Source organism: Caloenas nicobarica, chromosome 4 (assembly GCF_036013445.1).
Source record: "Caloenas nicobarica isolate bCalNic1 chromosome 4, bCalNic1.hap1, whole genome shotgun sequence".
Taxonomy (NCBI): Eukaryota; Metazoa; Chordata; class Aves; order Columbiformes; family Columbidae; genus Caloenas; species Caloenas nicobarica.
In genome coordinates, this window is record NC_088248.1 from 72,192,646 (window position 1) to 72,208,753 (window position 16,108).

Genomic DNA, 16,108 nt, shown 5'->3' on the forward strand with positions numbered 1-16,108 from the left:
CAGAAAAGAATTTAAATAACTGCTGAGTAACAGAGGTAATCTGTTGTTGATCTTCACAAGAGTGTTTGTATTTAGCAGATGATACTAAAGCTTGCATCCTTTGGTTTTTATTATACCAAAATAATTTCGTTCTCAATGAGCTAAGTATCTGGAAAATGTTTTTTACTAACTACCAGTACATTACCGTAATACAGATTTTTTGCTAGTCCAAATGGTGGTGCAGCCCTAAACAAGTTGGGTTTGCAAAGTACCACTGTTCTGCCAGGTAATAAATTTCTGCTAAAAAATTTACAAACCTTAATTTCTTATCCTGTTGTTGTATTACTGTAACATAGGCTGGCTGATCAGTTTTATGAAGTGTTGAGCGCCGTTCACTTCCACCTGAAAAGTGTTCGCTTCCATTGTTCATCTGCAGTGAAGAATGTGTATTTTCCACACACCTTTTGAGTTATAGTAGAGACACATTCATATTTTGGTACTGCTTGTGTAATACCTTATTTGGGAATGAGGCTTTACTAAACACAAAACTGTTTTCAAGGGAAGTTTTAAATTTAGAAGTTGCATATTTAAAGCAGTATCTAAAATATTCATGTATTTATGAATGCACATCCTGGCCATACCAAATGATGTTGTCCTGTTAATTAAAATACACATTTTGATAATGGATGTTAATTTGCAAAAGGCTGTTCCCCCTTGTGAAAGATGAGATGACTGAAAATCAGGAAAAGGCTTAGTGTTGAGCTTGCTGAAAGCAGAAGGTAAAACTGGATTTTTCTTTCATATATGTCTTTTAAGATGAGATACCAAATCTGATAGGATAACAGAGAAATAGATACTTAGGTGGTCCGAAGTTGCAGGAGACAGGCTGGGAAATTTGGGGTGGAATTTGAAAGATGTTACTGATGCTGTTTTTTCATAGAGAAGCAAGGAGGCTGCGAGATTTTAACACATACAGAAAGGAGGAGAAATTATTATTTGCCAGTTGTATACAGGGTCAAAACCATTTGCTGACGTCCTGCTTATACCTCACTGTGTATGCTCATTAAAGAAAGTGTTCTCCAAATTGGATAATGCACAAGTTGCAGTTCTGTAGCGATTTCCTTATGCCAAAGGGTTCATTTGTCATTCTGTTTTTATGGCTGAGGAAATTAAAGTATGGAAAATAAGTAACTCTTTTAAGGTCACAAATAAATAAAAACTTGTATGAGAACACTGCTTCATCTCGGGTCAGAGTGTTAACTCCCTGTGCTGCTGCTTTGGAAGGCAGGGTGGATGGCAAAGATCTTTTCCCTTCCCTTTGAAAATCAGGCTCAAGTGAATACTGACACTTACTGAGAATGACCCAATGTTTTGAAATAACATTATAGTTAGAGGACACTTATTACACTTCTTTAGAAATTACTCCTATGTAAGGTTTTTTCCTGTTGTGTGTGGTGTGAGGGTGTTGGTGGGGGTTTTTTTTTGTTTGTGTTTTGTTTTTTGGTTTTTTGTTTTTTTGTTTTGTTTTGGTTTTTTTGGTGTGTCGTCCTGCCCTGGAAAAAGTAGTTGGTTTTCAAGCCAGTCTGAAAGGCTGCAATGTATATGTTTGTGCTTTGACTCCTCAGGTCTGTTTAGTGTAGATGTTGTACATGGCTGTGTGAAGTTGAGCATTACATTTGTCAAACTAAGTTCACTGCATCCTGTCAGGAAACTTGTGTCATTTAGGGTAAAAATTACTTTAAGGTTTTGGTGGTTAAATTTCTTTCTTAGAGATCACGTTATTGTCAGTGCAAGTTACAGTGTTTAAATTTTTTTTGTCTTACGGTTAATTGTGGGTAAATCAGTCTTTTCAGTAACCATCTCAGACCGCCTCCAAATGTACATGGTGGTTTGGTTTGTTCTGCCAAAAATACAGGTGCTCATCCAGAAAAAATATTTAAAAATAATTAGCTTACTTCCATCCTCATTCTAGGTTGAATTACATTTTTCGGTCTCATGTCTCTTTCCCCTCTTTTTTTCCCCAATGCCTTTTCTTTTCAGTGCCATTCACCGTTTTCTGCTTTTTCCTGGCTCCTTGGCAGCCTACCCAGCACTTCTGATTTCTTCAATATTGCTCCTTCCTTCCACTTCTGTACCTTCATCACTGACTCCAGCACAGCCTTGAGGTCTTTTCTGCTGAAGATTTTTGGAGTTCAGATTCTTTACTCTTCAGGCTTCCTGACTTCTGTATATTCTGTAACACGGAGCACACTGAATGTAAACATCATATGCAGGATCTGGTAACAGACATCTCGACCAGGCAGAGAGAAAATGAAATGATCCTTGCAAACCCAAAGGAAAAAGCCAGGAAGCACAGGTGATTAGGGATGGTCTATAATTAAAACTCACAGGCTAGGCAGAAGTCAAGAGTTTGTTTGAAGTTGTGTATGTTTTCTTTTTTCTGTGTAATTATGTGGCTTCTTACATGTTGTCTCAGATGGGCTGGAAGACAAAAATGTGTGTGTTTTGACTGGATTTACTGCTTCATGCAGATACGCAGTGTACCAGAACATGAAAGAGAACAGGATACTCTGTTGGAAATGGGAAAATATCTGTATGGTAAACCTGTGCCCTGGCCTTACAAGTGATTGGGTTAAGTTAGAATGTATTGGATCGTTTGACTCTTGTTATGAAAGCACAAAATAAATTAATCTTCACAGGAATACTACATGTCCATATTTTTAGTTAAAAAAAAAAAGCTCCTATTCAGCCTTGTAGCTGAAATTTTTCCAGTCACACTTTTATATAGGAATTAAATGTAGAAACATTTCAAGTCATTGCAGTTTTATCGAGGACTGCTTGAAAGAAGAGCTGAAGAGCTTTCATAATGTGACAAATGTTTTTTGAAACTGATACAAACAAATCAAGAATGGTGCTGTTGTTCAGCTGAGGCTTTGATTTGTTCCTATTATATCAATGGTTAAGTAAGATAATTTTTCCAGCTTCAGATTCTTCTTTGTTTAGGAGTAAAGCTGCAATCTTGCATTTATACCATCAGTGCTGTTTATATTCATCATGCAGTTGCAGCATTTTAGCTTTCCATCAAAATTAAATTTTCAAAGAATATAGATTGAAAGGAAGCTGCCTTGTTGTAAACAGTAGTATATGCTTGGGAATAAGTTGTTGCCTCAGGGCTCATCCAAAAGCTCGTAATTTTACTGAAGTGTTTGAATGAGCCTTGGATGAGTTTCCTTATGACTTTACAAAAAATTAACAAAAGGAAACCCTAAAAGCTTTTACTACACCTCGTTATACATCAAAGTAGTTAACATACAGGGTCTTCTCGGAACTGGTACCCTTTAAAAACCAGACTGGGAGTTCTGCTGTACCCTGGAAGCAGCATGGATCAGTCTTACACACAGATTAGGGTCTAACATTTGTGGTTATCAACAAGCTTTTTACTTCATTTCCCACCACCAGGTGTTACTAAGGCTTGAAAATTGCTGGTGATTATTAGCAGATTTTTTTGAGACAGAGTTGCGTGGGTTGCTGCATTGTCATCAGTGACTTTCAAGGCACAATGAGCCTTTAGTTCTTGAATCTGTCATAGCACCTTGAGCTGGAATGGTTTGTAATTCTGCCTCGTTAATAGATCGTGCAAGTCGACACACAGAACTCCTGTTAAAAACAAAGATTTTTTTCCTTTAAAATCTCTTATTTAGTAAAAGTGTTTTCAGAGTCTATATTCTGAAATGGAATAAGTGGCGATACCACTTCTGTCAGGAAACTGCTGCATATAATCGTCAGTAAACGCTGGCTTGAAAGACTGTTGTCAGTATAGTTTTTAAAAGGAAGTTTGCTATAGGGTATGCAGGTTCTATGTAGAGTCGTGTGTGTGTCTATGTATATATTTTCCAACAGTATGTAATAATAAAGCTAGAAATACACAATTACATGTCCCATGTGTACATACATAGTCTATCCAGTGTGCGTGTGTATGTGGTTTTTAGAGCGTTTTTTTGGGGACTGTGCAAGGAAGGTTTGTTTATGTTTGTGTCAAATGTTTATACTACTTTGTATCTATGTACAGTATAAACCTAAGTATTAATATTTAAGGTCTACACTGGACAATATCCTGGCTGAATAAAGCGCGTATCATGAAATGGGCAGGTTACTGGCAGCACTGCAGATCCTGGGAACCTAATGTGGAGCTGATAGTCTTGTGAAGAGAAACAGGAGCTCATAAAGAGCAGCACAAACTAGCAGAGTTTTGGATTCCTATTAAATACCCTTTGAGCACACCGGCTTTTCTTTTTAGTTTTAATGCCTTTAGTTTCACATAGACCCTCTGTAATGTTGTATTGAGGCTTTGAGAGCAGCTACATTCTGCAGCAGCGTTCCTGGCTGTTGATTACAAATTCTATGTGTAGCTGCTTCTTGCAAGTCAAATAATGCTCAGCTCAGGTAAAGTACTTTTTTTTTTCTCTACTCTCAATATGCAAAATATCTCAAGTCTGTTGATGATACTGGAATTTTTTTTTTTTTTTTGAGATGACACATCAAGCTCCCAAGTGCAAGAAATGCAATACTCTGTAGTTGCTAGAACCAGATGAAGTATGGCATTTTCTAGTGATGATTTTCTAGAAGTATTTTTAAAAAAATGCAATACTGTCATATACAATATGTAATTTATAAATGTTCTGTCTCTGCATTGAAGTAGTTTCGCATTTTACATACTATGTTATGTTTCTGTACTCTAGATTTGATTTGCAAGCCTCTGAGATTAGTCTCTCATAGTAAAATCTAGTAGTGTATGTTTAGACGACCAAAGAGGAGGCCTTGCCGTTCTGTAGTTAGCATGTTATGATATGTTTGTGCTTTTTTGTAAAAATGAACAAGATGCTAAGAGTTCTTCAACAAATAATGTGAGGCACTTATCTCACAATGGCAACTATGTGATTGTTGGCACGATGGCTAAAGGAGCTGGTGCTGACATAAGGTGAAAAAATAGGAAAATGTTTAAAAAGGACTTCAGCCTTCAGTCTTCGCTACCTGAGATTTATTAAATTCTTTGAAATAGAAATGTCTCCTGCTACAATATCATCTGTTCTCTAAGGGCCTTGGAGACCTGGCACGTTGTGAAAGCCGAGTGGTCATTTTGGGGTTGAAGAATGGCAGAAAGACCAGTCTGAGCAGTTGTGATGGGAAAGGATGTCAGCTCGTTGAGGAGGGTATGAAAAAGGCTTTCAGCAAGCAGTGGGCTGTAGCTTCACCTGGAAGTAAGTCTGAAGGTATTGAAATTATGCAGAGGGGCTACATAATAATTTGGTAACAGAAGGAAGCCAGCTCGTGTCTTTTGTTTCAACTTTTTATCTCATCCTTTCTTCCCAAAAAGCCCAAGTGTAGCCTGATGAAAGCAGGAATGGCTGGTGACGGTACACAGCAAACTCTGCTTATTCTCTGAAATTTTGCCCGTTGCCTTTCCTCGCAAGAGATCATGACTGTTGTCTGACTGCCATGTACATGGGCTCATCTGAAATTTCTAGCTTGCTCGTTAAATATATTATCTCACTCAAATTGACAGGAGTCGATATCTTTGTAATGAAATTGTACTAGGATTTGGTGAATGTTGTATCAATCAAGTTCATTATAGAAAACGATTTAAAAAGCACATATATTTATTACTCTTCTCTTTAGTGACCCATGACAGAACCCGAGGGAATGGCAGGAAGATGTGCCGGGGAGGTTCAGGTTGGACATGAGGAAAAGGTTCTTCACCCAGAGGGTGCTGGAGCACTGAACAGGCTCCCCAGGGAGGTGTCCCGGCCCCAAGCCTGACAGTGTCCAAGAAGAGACTGGACAACGGCCTCAGACACATGGTGTGAACTGTGGGGTTGTCTGGTGCAGGGACAGGAGTTGGACTCGATGATCCTTGTGGGTCCCTTCCAGCTCAGGACATTTTATGGATCTATGATATTCCCTGTTTCTCTCATGCATCCACCACTGGGTGTGTTTCTGTAAGAGATCAGTAAATTACTCTTATGCACAGTTATTTCTTCTAAAGGTTATTTCATTTTCCAGAACTGTTCACGTTTATTTGGTTTCATGTGTTATACTTGGTTTTAGTTCAAGTTTTGATTTTACTCACTGACAAGCTTGTCAGAGTTGCTTGTGTGCTTTTAGTATATGAGAATATGCTTTATATGAATAATTCCAAAATACAGAAACTTCCACTATTAATGTTTTTAATCTGTAAGTGGTGGTATTAACATTCATCAGTGCTGAATGTTTTGAACTTCAGATTTTCTTTTATCATTTTCTGCCTTTTTCGCATGTTTAATCACATGGCTGGTTGCAGAAAGCAGTAACATAATTTCATTATCAAATTAATGTGAAATAATACATAGTCACAGAAGATTACATTTTTGGCAATGCATTTCCTTGCTAACTGGTTCATAATCCTAGAAGAGGCTCAAACACTGAAAAGAAAATTCAAAAAGATTTTTCATTTGCATCTGTTTGTTCCATATCCCATATGATGGGTAAATAACTGCCTGTGGAAATGGCCAGTGTCAGCATTCAGCCATAGCTGAGAAATATTTTTCCTTTCATGGAACACATTCCCAAGCTCCCCAGTACTTTTCTGTCTCCTCCTAGTGCCAAGCCATAACCTAGATGGGCCCAAAAATGTAGCGTAATGGGTCCAGACTGGCGCTCTTAGAGTCCAAATTACAGTCTTGACTGGCTGGGTTAATAAAATATGCATGATTGTGAATTGAAAAGCTGCTTCCCAAATGAAATATTGTGATTTTAAAATACAAATGTCTGAGCCACTTAAGCTGTCCTTTAGCCTCGATTAATGCAGTCCTTAACGTAGTAGCAGCTTTCTGTTTGCACATCTAAAACCACACACCATTGTCCTTTTCCAGTCTTGGAGAGGAGGGAAACAAGGGTCTGGCTGTGACATGAGCCTTAGGTGAGTCATCCTGAGCTCTGAGCTACTTTAGATTTTGCCCTTCCGACAACTAAACAGAGGATGTTTTCTCCTGCATCATGACCATGTAGAGCAACCCTGGCAGGAACAGAGGAGACATATGGGATAAAGCCCAGAACGGAGGACATGGCTGATTGGAGAGGACCAGAATATCATAAAGAACTTGAGGACCTTGAGACTTGAAGTAGTAAGTGTTGTGACCCAGAGAAAGAAGTGTCAGAAACACGTCCTTCATGAAGAAGGAATAAGATTTACATGTTAGTCAAGGGATCAGCTGGCAGCGCAACGGTGGTCACACAGAAGTGTCGCATGTCATATGAGACTTCATGAGAAGAGATTTCCAGTACGTAGACTGCTGCTGACACTGGTAGTGTTGGTGTAACACAGTGGGGAGACCTTTAGTAGCACACTGGGTGCCATTGTGATCGCCCACACAAGGGGGCACAGAATCGTTGGATCATTTTGGCTGGAAAAGACCCTTAAGATCCTTAAGTCCAACCGTTAACCTGCCACGTCCACCTATGAACCATGTCCCTAGGAACCTCATCTACCTTAGACCTCTTTAAGGGCAGTGGGAAAGTGTTAGACTGATCAAGGGGATGGACGGACATCATCCTAGATCAGACTGGAAGGACTAGGCTTGTGAAGTCTGGCCAGACAAATGCTGAGAGGGGATATGATCGTTTATATATACGTTTGGATTACGAACACCAAGGAGGGAAGGTACGGTTAAAAAAAGGGGCAACGCTGGCGCCAGAACAAATCGATACAAACTAGGTAGTGAATGAATGGAGGCTGGAAATGAGAAAAAGTTTCCATATTGTTGGAGCTGTGAGATTTTGGAAAATCTTTTAGGAATTAATGGGACAAAACATAAGGGCATTTTAGTTGGGCGATCAGATTATAAGAGGGACTGTTTCTTCTGTAGACTGCCCCAGATGTGGTCTTTGACTTGGTCCATAACAGCTGTAATGCTGCTATGGAAGCAAAACCAATGAACTATTTCTTTTTTTCTTTTTTTTTTTTCTTTTTTTAATCCTGCGTAACAGCTCAAGGAAACACGTTTTGATGAGCGCAGTTTTTCTGTTTGGTGACTGCTAGATGTAATCTCCAAAGGAATTGTTACTACCATTAAAATCAAAGAGTTTTGTGTGTGTTTAATTGTTTAGAAGATCAGAGCCCACAGCTGTTCTTTGAATTAGGTTGTAGCCACATTCTTTAAGGATGATTAATTTCTATTTTTTTTTTTTTTGCAGTTCTTACGCTACAAGTAAATCCAAATTCTGCTCAAAGGATTCTGGTCTTTATCTGCCTTAGAACTGGGTTACCAGTCCAGAAACACCTGTTGAAATAGCATAAATTATTTTGTGAAGTATTCAATAAGGTTTCCTTTCATTTTTATGGAGTTTATTTTTATTTTAAAATTTTTCTTCATGTATTTTAGTTTTTAAAATTACTGCCGTAGATCTTGGGTTCCAACAGTTGCAATTCTCTGTGTCTGAGACTGTCTTGCTGCAATAGCTGCTTTTTTTTAAAAATTATTTACATTGATGTTGATTATTGTTACTGATCTTTCAGTACCCTTGAAAATGCTTATATGAGCAGAAATAACTGACAGAATCTGTACATGTACTGAAAGTCTATTGAATAAGAAATTTAGAGTCTCTGCAGAACTTTTATGTGAAGTCATGGGAACCTCTTGAAGTCATCACAGCCAGCTTAGGTGTTGAGATGATTTGTGCTTGTTCTGTGTCTCCTAGAACTATTTGGATGTTAAGTAGTGCATTGAAGGTGGAAACACAGTGTTTCGAAGAAGTGAAATCATCCAATTTGCATATAGAAGAAAATATTTTCTGCTTTGTGAACAATAAACTGGGCTCAACTGTGTGGGGCGCAGCATCACGGCTTGTTTGGCAGCAGAATTCAGAACCGCTAGGCTCTCTCCACACCCCGTCCTCTTAACGTCTCTTGAGTAGGCTGGGTGGACTCTGACATAATTTGAAAGATATTTAGACCTTTCAGATCCTGTCAATTTATTTTTTGCTTTTTTGGCTCGCTCTCCCACAAGGGTTTGTTTTGTTGTTTTTCCTTTTGTAGCAGTGTTGCTTTGGTACAACTTCTTGTTTCTTAGAGATGCTGTTTTTTCTGGATAATGACTAGTTTGGCATATCGGTTGAACCAGTTCATATGACATCCAGTTTTCCATCAGTGCAAGCCTAGACAGTTGCAGTACCGATAAGCTGAGGGACAAACACTTTGTCCTTTTATATGAATTGAAAAGATTTTAGTTGCTGTTGTCTGAGGGTTTTGTAATGATCGCTGAATGTTTTCTATTCAGGTACCGAGTGGTTTAATAGCGCAGTGAGCGCTTGTACCACTGCGTGTGGGGTGAAGAGACGTGGCTCTGTGACTCCGTTCAAACCAGAATGTCAGCTGCCTGAGCATAAAAATACTGACTGTGTAAAGGGAATGCTCGCTCCCATGTTGTGTTTCATCTGCACATGCAGGTGCAGTCCGGTGATGCGTGTATTTAGGGTGAAATATTGCAGAGCATCTCCTGTGAAATGAGGAGAGTCTTCCCTCTTAATAAGAACACAAATATAGGTCAGTTAGTTCTTTTAAAGCTAATGTCATCACGCTGGGATGGTTACATCAGATGAAAAAGACTAACAAGAGGCTGGAAGATATTTGGAGAAATAACCTTTAAAACAAAAGACCTGGATTTAATGCTTATACAGTCTTTTTTATACCTGAAAATATGTATAAGTGATTAACCTGAGATCCTATGAGATAAAAAATTTTTTTTTTTTTTCTTCCGTGTTATAGGTACTAAATGAAGCAGTGGGTGCACTGATGTATCACACTATCACTTTAACACGAGAAGACCTGGAGAAATTTAAAGCACTTCGAATAATCGTCCGAATTGGCAGTGGTTTTGATAATATTGACATCAAATCTGCTGGAGATTTAGGTATGGCTATTAAAGACATTATTTTACATCTTTTACTTGCCTTCAGAAACCTGATAGCATCCAAGTCTTTGCATTAATGTTTTGTGTGTAATTTATACTAACATGGTATGTAAGCTGTATAATTTTCTTATCAAAGTGTTTAAAAATCGTTATGGAGATACTGTCATTAGTTAATTAGGTGATAATATTAACAGCTTTGTGACAGGATGACAATCCGCCTGTTCAATATAAATCCAAGTAGTAGGGCCATAATTTTTCATCTTTCTTTTTTACCCCAGTTGTATATTTTAACTACTACTGCTGTAATCCAGTCACAAAGTATAATTCCATCAGTACAGCATACTCCTTCTGTTTGAATAAAAAATGAGATCATTATCAACTGTCTGAGACTTATTTATGATGCATGAGATTTAGTACTAAACCACTCCATAAAACAGAAATATGGATTTTATAGGAGATTTAGTTGTTGCTGCTTCAGAATAAATTCAGATACTGGAACTATGAAGAGATGGTGCTTAGTGTTTCGCTGTCAAAAAGCAACAGTCTGGTTTGTACTTTCCTTACTTAATGGTAAACCATCATCTTACCTATGATCTACAGGTCAAACTACCACTTGGAATAAATGTCTACATATTCTTCGTTTCTAAGATAGAGGTCACCAAGTATGTTTCCCATTATGCTCTGGGAAGATCTTGGAAACATTGATTTCAATATGACAGTGCTGTGTTCCTACATATTGTAACTAGTGCCACCATTCGGCACGTGTGCTGTGAACCCCAGAAAACCTGTATGTGTGTAGAGATTGGCCTGGGGTAAAATCCAGATCAAAACCCAAAACCTAGTTCCAGATCAAACGCCTCAACCAGTCAGGAGTCTGGTTTGTGTGGGGAATCCCTGATAACAGGAAGATCTTGGCAGGTTTATTGGCTGTTTCTGCAAGTCTTCGTGCTGGATTGTAGTCCAAGTTTATAATTTAAATACATACACATAATGCTTCGAGGCGGAGTACAGCAGATTTGGGAAATTGTCATTCGTATGAAATGCTAAATGGCCACATTCCTAATCATTTATTTCCTATTTTGTGGTCAGACTGAATTGCACAGTTAGGATCCATTCTGTTTGTGTGTTCCAGTATTTACGAAATAAAGTTATCCACTCTTTTAAAAGCCAGTAAATGCTGGAAGGTTTTCTGTGAAAAATTTCCGATTTTAATAGTTACGGTGAAATGGTTGGAATGAAATACTAACTCGCCACTGCTGGGACAAATCACTTTGTATTTTCCAAACTAGTACAAATAATGTGCATCTCAAGGAGGTAATATGAGCGTTAATTGCTCTTTGTAAAAAGCTTGGATTCACTCTTGAATTCTAGTGTAGAGTTAGACCGTGAAGTCTGACATATTCCTGAACTTGGTAGTAACTTTTTGAGTTACTTTTCAAGGAGCTGTCTCATGGGCTTGTTACCAGCTTTTCCTATTATTTTCATGTTTGCACTTTTCTTAAAATGCATGAAAACATATGTTGCTTGGATAAAATCTTTAAGATCTGGTCTACTTTTTCTCCAGTTTCTTAACTGTTGACTAGAAAATCTGTACAAGTTGTGAGTGTAGCTGGATGCGGGTAAAGTGGGAGTCAAGGTGGTGCTCGTTGACTCCTAGTTTTCCAGCACTGAACTTCGCACAGGATCACTGAGAGCATTAGGAAAGGGGGAAATGGAAGGCAGGGTAGAAGCAGTGGACATGATAATGTGCTATCTTTTCCTATGTGAAATGTCTCTTTTCTTCATATCCTTGCCTCTCATCGCTGCCTTTTGTGCTTCACCATGTCTCTGCCGTTCAGAAATTAGCTGGTTTTAAAGTTGAGGGAAAACAGGGAAAAGGAAATTCCTGCAGTTTAGGGGAGAAATTTGTCTAACTCTTCTCCAGATTTCCTAAGGAAACCTATTAGGGAGGAAGTTATAAGGTGAGTTCAATTCCTTATTTCTCTTCGCAAATATGTGATATAACTCTTTAAGCTCCCCTTAAAGCATTATTTTGTTGATGCCAGCTTTCAGAAGATACGCTTGTTAAATTTGTTTTGCCATCTAAAATCTGCATTTTTGCTCCATTAAAGACTTCTTGTGTAAGTAAATGCAGCTGTTCTAAATGATGCACTTAAAGGGATGTTGTTTTTCAGTCTTGTACTTTTACCCCCACTCATGCTTTTTTCCCATTTTTGTAAAAAGGTGAGTTTCATACTATCATTGATGTTAACAGGATGCCAAGATGAATATCCCAGCAAATTATGCTGTTTTATCTTTGTGTCAGTCTAAGAGCAGTGACTCAGCAGACACCCTATCTCAAGAGCCAAGACAAATAGTTCTGCAGGTTCCTTATGTTGTTGTTTACTGATCTGAAGAAAGCTGTAAAAGAGTGCTGGGCAGCAGAATAAAGGCATTTGAATGTAAAACATAGATAAATATGGTATAAGCTTATTATTTGTCAGATTGTTATTACTATTATTTAAGATAATTTTTTTCTTCCTTGGTTCACAAGATATACTGGTGTTAGCTGAGGACTCATTGAATATTTATTTATGTAAAAACCCAAACAACTAGACAGCGAAAACAGTATAAGGGTGTTTTCTAGTCTACAAAACACTTTTTTTTATCCTCCACTGTGAAATTGTACTGTATACTGATTGTGATCTCGATCAGCAAAACTGAGAGACAGACATTGGTGGGAGCCGATGATTAGAGCAAGAACATGAAGTAAACAGAAAGAATGAAGAGAAACAAGTCAAAAAGGACATAAACGGTTTCAAGAAAACATTTTGCTTAACTGCTGTATATTGAGTAGCGGAAGGTAAAGAGCAGAATGGGATAACTTGCATGCAATCATAATCGCTTGTTCATTTTTTGAAATAAAAGAATGGATGTTGTGAGTCTTGAATCAATCCAATGTGGAAATCTGTAACAGTCTTTTAGCTGCTTGATGTTAAGCCCTTTTCAACTAGGAACTTTTCAGCTGTTGGGAACAGAGCCTTAATTTTACATTATCTTGACATGCCACGCAGAAGCAGATTTTATATTTCCCCGTTGACAATGAAATAGGTTATCTCATTAATTTGGAGGGCCAGGAAAGGGCTTGGATTCGTTGTGTTGTTATTCTACAAACCCATGTGCAGCACGAAACAAATTGTCCCTCCCTGTGTCGTGATTACCCATACATGAATTGGAAATACTAATAGTCATCCTGTGAGGGCTTTGAAGAGTTTCTGTTATTATAAATTATTTTATCGTTTTTATAGCTTGTATAGATGGCTTTGGGGAGGATATGTGCTCAGTGGTGGAAGGCGAACTCATGCAATTAAATCTAAACAATGGTCATTAAGGGCACTGTTGAGAGCCAGGCAGATTTCTCTTTGTTATTCAAAACACCAAGCTCTCTGTGCGTGTAAAACACTTACCAAGATTCTTTAATATCTGACATCTTCAGTACTTTCCTTTTGTGGTTTCAGTGACCGGTTTATTGTTTGCCTTAGTTTGCAAATACCATACATAGTAATAAAATACCAGAAAAAAAATGTTTGCACATATTTATCAACTAATGTCAAGTATTCTCTCTGCCATTACAGTCAGAAACTTAGTATTTGTGCAAAACAAGTGTTGAAATACCTGTAAATTTAAACATCATACTCCTCAATTGCTGTTAAATGGGGAAAAAGTAAGAAACATTTGGCAACTGTTGTCTTTCCCCCCCCCGGTTCTTTGCAGGGATCGCCGTATGTAACGTGCCAGCTGCCTCGGTGGAAGAAACAGCAGATTCTACCATGTGCCACATTCTGAACCTGTACAGGCGAACCACCTGGCTACACCAGGCTCTGCGAGAAGGGACGAGAGTACAGAGCGTCGAACAGATTCGGGAAGTGGCTTCTGGAGCTGCCAGGATCAGAGGGGAGACCTTGGGCATTATTGGATTAGGTACGTTGGCTTGAAAGGTGGTTTAATCTTCCTCGCCTTCCGTTGCTTTAAAAAAATTACAAAGATTTGAGCTGTAGAAGTGGAACGCCTAGTTCACTCCTCTGGATAATAGCATCTCGTTCCTGGTGTTTATATGATATGTCTCAAATGTTTTCCCCTTAGACAACATTATTTCCCTCAGAAAACTCTTTCTGTTGCTGATACCCTCTCAGTTCTTTGAATTCCTGTACATCTTTCTGTTGCTGTATTGTCTGCTGTCAGGCACGTGGGTTGTAGGACAAGGAGACACCATCGCTTCTCTTTTCCGTGACAAGGATCCTGCTCCTTCAGCCCAGTGTCGCATGGATATGTTGTATTTCTTGTCTGTTGTCACATCTGGTTCTGCGTGTGCTTTTTCCCCCTCTACTGTTTTTAACATATCTGAAAAGTCTTTGCTGCAGTAACAGCCTGCAGAGCAGTTATTCTGTGCATTTGGTTGAGCTGCAGCTTAAATTGTACTCCAGCTCAAATGAGAGGAAAAATACAGGCAAGAAAGTTTGAAATGTTTCCAGACCTAATAAAATCACCTGCTTACCTCTCTGAATGGCCCTGAATGTGTTTCAGCATCTAACAGATGGACGGGCTTGCTTGAGATGAATTAATTACTGTCTGTTACAGAAGTAGAGAAGAAAAACAAGCAAGTCAGATTCTATATAAAAATTATTCAGTCATGTGCTTGTCTTATCAAAGATCTGATAGATTGTGGATGTAATTGCTGTGGTATTCATCCACAGGAATTAATAATATGGTTTTGACAACAAGGCATCATACTTAAATGACTGTTCCTGTTACACATTGCTGTCAAATAACTCAAGTCACGAACTCTTAGTTTTGGAAGCTGAAAATAGCCTGGTGTTACATGGTACTCATTTAAATGAGTATGCAGCACACCAAAAACATCTTCACGGTCAAAGAACTGCCTTTAAAATATGACTTTCAAGAAGACAGTAATGAAGTTGCTTTTTCAAATCTATACCCATGTAATCATGCATCTTGTGATTATTGCACTTACAGTCACAGCATCTGTACATAAATAATAGACAGTCACCTGCAGTGTCTTAAAAATGGAAACACATAACTCCTCTTTGGAATTTCAGCCTTGGCTCACATGCCATGTGCATATTTGTTGGAGATATCTGTCCTGTTGACATTGCATTTTTTTTAATGCACAAATTCCAGACTGAGATTAGAAGAGAAAGTCATTCATCATTGACTTCCTTAAGTGAATTTTCTGTGTGTTTTTTTTCTTGTGAATAACAGAAAAGTATCCAGAAACAAATGGATAGTCAGGTTGCCAATATGTGTATAAAGCTATGTAAATTCTAGGTTTTGGTTTTAGTTTTAAAAAGAAAGTTTTTTTGTGTGCATGAAACATTAAAATGCTAGTAAAATCTGATTTTAAAGTTACACATCTGTTACAGTTCTTAACCAGCCATCTTCTCTAGCCTTTTATTGTTCCTATTTCTTTTCATACAATGGAGTATTCATAATATGAAGGAAAGTTAAGTTCAAACTCAGTTTTGAACACTTTGATTGTTTCTTTTTGTGCAGGTATGTGAATAGGCGTAACATCTTGATTTGGACCTGTTCTAGCAAACTCCTGTGTAGCTACGCTGTTTCCCCCCAAATAAGACAGTGTGTTATATTACTTTTTGCTCCAAAACTTATTACTTTCTTAAATGTGTAGCTGCCTGGACAGTATTTAAATTGACTTTTTTTTTTAATGAACTGTAACTAGGACTTATTTTTGGATTAGGGCTTATATTTAGAGCATCCTCAAAAATCCTGAAAAATCATGCTAGGGCTTATTTTTGGGGTAGGGCTTATTTTTGGGGAAACAGGGTATGTTTTAATGAAGAGTAAAAATGTAGTCTTAGAAGATATGGAAATAGGGCTGTACTGGACTTAACATTTGAGCAGTCCAGGCACTCAGGCTGTGTTTATACTCACTTGCCTATTACAGATCATTGCAAGAGGCCACCTGTCTCTAGTTTAAAACTAAAATGTGTATTTGCAACCACCTTCAAAAGACTGTTGCCCTTAGGTTATGTTTTTCTAGTAGTGGCTTCTTCCCACATCTGTAGTTTTACCTTAGTTTATTATTTTATTATGTAGACACGTCAACATCAGAAGTGATGAACCACTGAGAGGCTATGAAGTGAATGTATTGCACACAAAATAAACAT

General features: G+C 38.1%; 1 protein-coding gene across 6 annotated transcripts in view; it reads left to right on the forward strand.

Moving 5' to 3' along the window:
• The window catches only part of CTBP1 (C-terminal binding protein 1), a 187,723-nt gene that overhangs the window by 152,207 nt on the left and 19,408 nt on the right, over positions 1-16,108 (forward strand). For all 6 annotated transcript variants that reach the window (XM_065634239.1, XM_065634238.1, XM_065634243.1 and 3 more), the window contains 2 exons: positions 9,779-9,923; positions 13,677-13,883. In XM_065634239.1, coding sequence (XP_065490311.1) covers positions 9,779-9,923; positions 13,677-13,883 — 352 coding nt within the window. The remainder of the gene's footprint in view (positions 1-9,778; positions 9,924-13,676; positions 13,884-16,108) is intronic.